The sequence below is a fragment of the Aedes albopictus genome, chromosome 1 (genome assembly GCF_035046485.1).
Source record: "Aedes albopictus strain Foshan chromosome 1, AalbF5, whole genome shotgun sequence".
Lineage (NCBI taxonomy): Eukaryota > Metazoa > Arthropoda > Insecta > Diptera > Culicidae > Aedes > Aedes albopictus.
The window spans coordinates 297,063,895-297,070,925 of NC_085136.1; the positions used below are offsets into that span (position 1 = coordinate 297,063,895).

The 7,031-nt window shown below is 41.3% G+C and overlaps 1 protein-coding gene across 1 annotated transcript; it reads right to left on the minus strand.

Moving 5' to 3' along the window:
• Positions 1–5,337: 5,337 nt before the first annotated feature.
• On the minus strand, positions 5,338–6,732 carry LOC134287591 (fibrinogen-like protein 1). The gene is made up of 2 exons (XM_062849674.1): positions 5,660–6,732; positions 5,338–5,596 (listed from the first exon to the last, which is right to left on the minus strand). The coding sequence occupies exons 1-2, from the start codon at positions 6,730–6,732 to the stop codon at positions 5,338–5,340; spliced, it is 1,332 nt and encodes a 443-aa protein (XP_062705658.1).
• Positions 6,733–7,031: the final 299 nt, after the last annotated feature.

A 7,031-nucleotide genomic window follows, 5' to 3' on the forward strand; every position in this document is an offset into this window, starting at 1 on the left:
GGACAAGACATCGTTTTGCGGTACTGTGCTCGAAATGCCCTGTACTGTGCTTCAATGAGGCAGATGATTTTCTCAGGGATAACCTTTGCGCCTGAGGGCTCCCCACATATGTTCGTGATTGAGCCGGTCGAAAGCTTGTTCTTAATCAATGGATCACCAGGTAGAGATTCATTGATTTGCTCCAGGATGATACGAAGCGTGGCAATATGGTCCATGCGTCCATGCGTCCGGCACGGAATCCTGCTTGCTGCCAACGGGGAGTTGCGTCAATCTTCTCCTGTCCTGTATCTGGTTAAGAATCATTTTGCAGAGAACTTTGAGAACGATGCACAGTAACATGGTCCCCTGCCAATTATTCCGCCTTCATTTTTGGGTACCTAAGACGCCTTGTACCCAGTCGGCCGGAAATGTCGCCATATGTTGCAGCATAATTGAAGCAGCAATTGTGCAGATTACGGAGTCAGCTTTGAGCATCTCAGCTGATATCCGATAGACTCTCGTGGCTCTGTTCTATTGCATGCTACGTATGGCTGTTTCTATCTCCTGCACTCAATGGACGTATGGGGGCTGTCCATAAACCACGGGGTCATTTTTTTGGGACTTTTCAACCCCCCCCCCCTCGGCGTGGTCAATTGTCCATACAAAATTTTTTGTTTGTCCATACAAATTGTTCATTGGCTGACCCCCCCCCTCATGACCACGTGGTTTATGAACAGCCCCATGGTGTTGACACGATTAATGCGGATCATGCCGAGCTGCTGGTGGCATGGTCCACACTTGAAAAAGGTTTCCAAGGTGCTTGTAGCAAGGCCGCGTAATAATTGGTCAGCCGGGTCGGTCACGGGCATCGTAGCATTCATCTTAGTTCCACTAAGACTATGTGAGACAATGTAGAGAAGACGAATCTCCTCTCAACTCTAAAACTGCGGGTGGATCGTATGCGAGAATCAATTGCAACAAAGACTCGCATCGGATGGGTTGTGAATGGTGGTTTCGAAGAGGAGCATCAGTTGCAACATCTTCATATTCATATCCAAACGCGTACAACGTCTGATCACGTTCGCTAGTGCTTCAAATTGTAAAATCTTGGTATGTATTAGGATGGCTCTAGTCCAAGAAGGTCTCGTAGAGAAGCGAGCCATGAAAATATTGAAAAATTCCACCATCCGCACAGATTGTCAAATTTGAAACAGGTTTGTTATAGAAAAGCGCCCCAAGCTACACACATGTTATATAAGGGTTATGATAGCACAATTTTTGGTTGTATAGAAGTCTATTTGGTGTAATTCTAACATTGTATATGTAATAACGTTTAAATAACTTCTTTACATCCAAAACTTGTGCTGTCGTAACTCTTACATGACATGCTTAGGTAACTACATTGAGTTACCTTATGGCTTGCCGATGGCGAAAAGTCGTCTGCATGGTTTGGAAAAACTACTAAAAAGGAATCCTGAATTATTTTAAGCCGTCCGTAGGCATATAGATATCCATGAACTTTCAAAAAAAAGGATTTTGACACCTTTGACTTGTGGCGAACATGGTATCTACCCTTGAGCGGTTTGACGAATCCTAATAACCGCGTAAGGTTCGCCTCATGTGATATGCAGCTGCCCAAGTAGATGGTGTATCACTGAACGATCAGCTATTCAAAGGGCCGGATCTACCACGAACTTTGTTTGTGTGAAATTTGTTTCAATTCCGAGAGCGTGAAGTTGTGAAATCGGTGGAAAAAACTATGTACAGTGTCGAGTCCATTGAAGAAGCTGTGCAACAGACCGAATACTGCCCAACCTTTTTCACTTGTTTCACACAGTTTTTATACTGAGATTGCAAAAATGGGCAGACCTGAGAACTTTTAGTATGTGTCAAACTTAAACCTAATGTTTAAGCTAATGGATACTTGCTGCCAAAATTCAAATTTAACTAATCCATTTTTGTGGCAATCCGTTTTATTGTATTTGTTCTAAAATTGTTAATAAATTTAAACTTTTTCACCCGAATGAGTTACATGTGACAATAACCGTTCATTTAAAGACATTACTATTTCAGTGAGCGCACCAAACGCAAGTTTTAGAAGCATGCGATAATGGTAGGATTTCTTCAATGCATTGTTCCAAGGTTTCCATCAGATTTTTTTTTCTATTGACACCTTCAATGACTTCTTCAGCGTGAACACTAATTTCGTCCGAATATCCTATGCGAAACTTTTAGGAAATTCTCAAAACGATTTCATCAAGCAATCCTTCCAAGTGAGGAACTCCAAGAACTCTTTGTTGGGTATTTTTTACGATTCATCTAGGAATTACTTCAAAGGCTTCTTTACAAATTCTTTCAAGATTGTGTTGGAAAGTTGCTCCAAGCATTTCTGAAGAAATTTCTTCAGTAATATTTTTTAAAGACACGGACACCGTCTCCAGCCAGAGGCTGTACAGACTGAATGAAACCTAACATTGGACAACGGACTCGACTTACATTACGAGCATCAGTGGATACGAATTCTTGCGAAAAGCTTCATTACTCGAAGCGGGAATTGAAACCTCTTTCCATGGCCATGCGCATGGCATGGTGCGACTATACGATTAGTGACGCTAACCGTACGGCCAAGAGGCTCTACAGAATTCCCATGAATTCCATTAAGAGTTTCTTAAAGTTATCCACAAAAGATTTCTCTGGAGCTACCCCACAAGATCCCTTCAGAACTTTCCCAGATGAATGCTTTAGAATTTTTAGATTTTTTTTTAATGCAAATTTCTTCAAGCGTTCTTTTTGCAATGCCTCGAAAGTCCTTAGCGCGAGGCATTGTAAAGTTTATAAATGTCTTTTCAAGGAATTTGCCCAAGCATTTTTTAGTTTAACCTGCAGCGATTACTTCAAAACTCCTCCAAAAATTGCTGCAAGAAATCTTCTAAAAATTCCTTAGGAGATTTTTTGAAGTCCTTTTTCACAATTAGTTTAAGAATCCTTTAAGGGTTTAATCTTTTTATCCAGGGATTATTTCAAGCTACTTTACAAATATTTCTTCAGTTGGTTCCGCAGGAGGTGCCACAGAAATTCCTCTAAGGCCGCTGCACAAATTCTTCCAGGGAAATCTATAGGAATTCTTTTGAAGGTTATTTTTATATGCACCAAAAAATGTAGAGGAATTCTTCAGGGTTTCCGCCATTGATTCCTTTGAGAAATAAATAACCCAGGCATTTCAAAATAAATTCTTCCAAATATCCCTGTACTTTCAACATTTCTTCAAGAATTATTTACGTAATTCTTCATAGTACTTCTAGTCTAACTTGTGAAAAAGCCTCGATGCTTTTTGTAAATTTGCTTGATTCCTTTAGAAATTCCTCCAAAATTTTCCTCGAGGAATCCTTGGAGGACCTTGTTAATGTAAATTGTAGTTTGCCCTGAAGATGAGTGAATAAACGCTCGAAACGTCGGCTTTAATTAAAACAGTTGTTTTATAAGCAACCCGAGGACCGAAAATACGCCAGCAATCGCTATCAAACGACCTCGTTAAGATTCATCTGAAGGATTCCTTGAAGGACTTCATGACACAAACCTTGAAGGAGTTGATTATAAAATCCGGAGAGGTATTCCTGAAAGCATGCTTGAAGAAATTTATAACAAATTCTTGAAATTCCTTGAGGAATTTTGAAATTTGGGGATGAACTGCCTTGGGCAGAAAATCCCCATAATAAAGAGTTATTAATTAATTAAAAGAAATGTCTAAAGAAATGCTTTAAGGAGTTCCTGAAGGAATCATTGTTGGTATTCCTTAATCAATGCTTGGAAGAATGTCTGAAGTTATCCCTGAAAAAAATTCTGAAGTAAATCTTAGAGGATTATTTGCTACATGAATCGTATAAGATATTCTCGCAGAATTCCTTCAAGGAAAATTGGGTAAGAGATTCTTGATGATATCGTTGGAAAAATTACGAAATACGTTGATTGCTTTTATTTTTCATGCGAGAGCAAACATAATCGACCAACTATTGTTACATATTAAGGTTTTGAGGTGACATGTGTTCAGATCTTAATATTGAACAAAAATGTATGCTACCTGTACTAATCATGATAGTAGCCCACGTGAGAGCTCCACAAATAATAATTTTGGTCAGAATAGGTTAAATATTTCTCAAAAATTTGTTTTTGAGCCCAATTTATTCTCCTGATTAAGCCGCTACCTTAAGCTAAGCCAACAGCTCTTTTAAGTCGTGTGTTACTTCCACATCGGTACATATTGAGTTTCGTAAAGTTGAATTTTGATTGCTTTGTGCGAACACATATTTTGTTGTTTTAAGGCCCCTAAGATACAAAGAGTAATCACCAAACTCCTAAACTAAACTAACCAAACAAATTCAGTAACGCGTGTATGTTTAATAAAAGAACTTTAAATTAGCCATCTGGGTGCCCCATTCCAAAAACTCTTCATAATCCTTTACATACTGTTACGACGGGGTCCCTCGTTACGCCGACACCGCTGAGTATGTCGTGTTATCGGTCGACCGACAGCTGCCCAAGACACGTCATCAAACTGTCAGAAAGAAGATGTGATGAAAAATTGAAAGTCATGCAGTTGAACTCAGTTCGGATTGTTCTAGGAATTTATTAAGCTAGACAAAATACTATTCCACCTAATCTAAATTTGATATTCTACTTAATTCTAGGTTACACCTAAAGTTCTGTTCGCATTCTACAGTTGAATTCTAAATCGTAAGTAATAAGTTCATATTATCATGCAAAGTTGATTGTTTCATATACTCGTCACTGTATAGGCTATCGCGTGCAGACTTGCCGATCCAATCACTCTCCGCTCAGAAATTGTCGGTTCACTAAAATGTATGTAAAGCCACAAAATTGTAAAAATGAATTACACTAATAAACCCTATTTCAGCTTGAAGCTTACCACCAACGCAACGACAAATTTGAGTTTGCTATCCAGATTTAGTGAAGAACCCCAACACATACCCATCAGCAGATCTATGAAGTATTGAACTAGTAATTTTCGTTATTTAACCGTTATGTGGCCGGCAAACTTTTTGCTTTTTTTTACACCGTATATTTTAAATGGGTGCTGGGTACCCGGGTACCCTGCCGGCCACATAAGGGTTAAAGAACTTTGTTCAAACAAGTGTTAAGTAGAAACCTACCTTGATTTAGAGACCCCATGTATTCAGGGGTCCGATGCGGACCACACCCTCCGCACCCTTCCTTGTCATGCCAATGAGTATAGGTATTTTATAAATCGCCTCTGCAACGATGATTATTTTTGCACAAAACACGGCTTTTCAAAGAAATAAGTACCAAACAATAATTATGTTTCAACAGGGTTTATTTCAATCACTCCGGTACCGATACTTCCTCGTTATTGATGGCATTATCCAACGATTCAGCTAATCCTTCCTGGGACACCTTATGCCGTGTCCTATCCTCGTACAAGTAAATTTCCTGAATTGCTCCCACTGGAATCAAATCCAGCCGTCTGCGAATCATGATGGTCGAGGACTTCAAGGCGTAACTCATGCCATGGAACGTGTCCCAGTTCATGCCGGATCCAAATTCAGTCGTCTTGCCGCGGAGGTATTTTCCATTCAAATTGCTGTGTGGAAATCGAAAATTCCTATCAATTAGAGAATAAAAATCTGAACCAATGCAATCTTACCTAGAGTGGCAAGCTTTGTACCACCACGCTCCGTGATACTTGACGGCGCAGTTATGCTTCTCGTTGGTGTCATGATCCTGGTCAAAAGTGGTAAACCTGGCATTCAATGTGTAGTTCATCGAATCACCGGCATCTCCTTTGTAACCATCCAATTTTGTCACCTTATAGTGCTCAAATTCCCCGGCAATTTCAAAGTTCTCGTACAGCGCATATCGACTTTCATCCTCCCAGTCCTCCAGAACCACGGCCAACTCATGTGGAGCCGAATACGTCAGCCGATGAATTCTTTCCAAACCCAGCCAAAACTCCCCACCATCCAGCTTCCCAAACCCTCGCACATACTCATTGTAATCTCGGTAAAAGTTAACTGTACCGTTGAACCGGCGCTGTATCACTGTCCATCCACCATCCAAATAAGTCTGATTGCAGAACACTTTCATCGGTTCCCGGAAATCCCCATCCGGCATAACCATGTACACCCCGGACTCCTTAGTCTCCGGCAGCTGATCACAGTACTCGTACATATGGTCGTCCATCATCATATTCTCCACCATTTTCGTCAGCGGCTCCGGATTCTCATTTTCTCCCTCAGCCTGCTGTTGTTGCTGATGGAACCTCAGCTTTACCAGCGCATTTTCAATGTACGTCCTCGTTGGCAGCCGCTGTTGAACGTTCAACAAATCCCGAACGTCCTTCTGCAGCATTGTCAAATTGAACTCGATCGCCTTCACATGATGCTCCACAAAGCTGCTGGACAACTCGGTTTGGCTCGCTACCCAGGCCAGCTTCTCCACAACCTGGCCCAAGTTCTCTATATCGGCAGCGATCGTCTGCACCGTGTTCAACAGGGCGAACTCCGCCTTCACCATCCGCAGATCCAGCGCGTCCAGCTTCATCATAATCGTCTCAAAGTCCGTACTATTGAGAAATTGTTGACCAGCAACGGGGGTCACAGCTGTGGTCGAATCCACTCCCGGTTGAAACAGCCGACATTGGATTTTTCTTCGTCCGGAAACGGTTCCGATCATGGTAGCACCAATCAAAACTAGCACAACAATCCGAGACTTCATCATTGCACGCGACGTGAAACCGGAATACTCGGAGAAGTCTGATGTGCAGGTGCTTTTAATAGTTTTCGATTTTCGGAGATGGAATGGCTAGCTCTTGGATATTCTATTATTAGTTCAGGCATCGAGGATGTATGATTACCTCACTGTTGATCGGGTAATTGGCGTGAAAGGGAAATCATACGTCACCCGTTCATTATCGCACTTGGGATACTGGCGTGAGTGCAGTAGGCAGCAGGTACAGCCACTACTGTGAGGTTAAGTGGAGACCTGTTGGATAGGTTGGATGACATATAATTGGACAC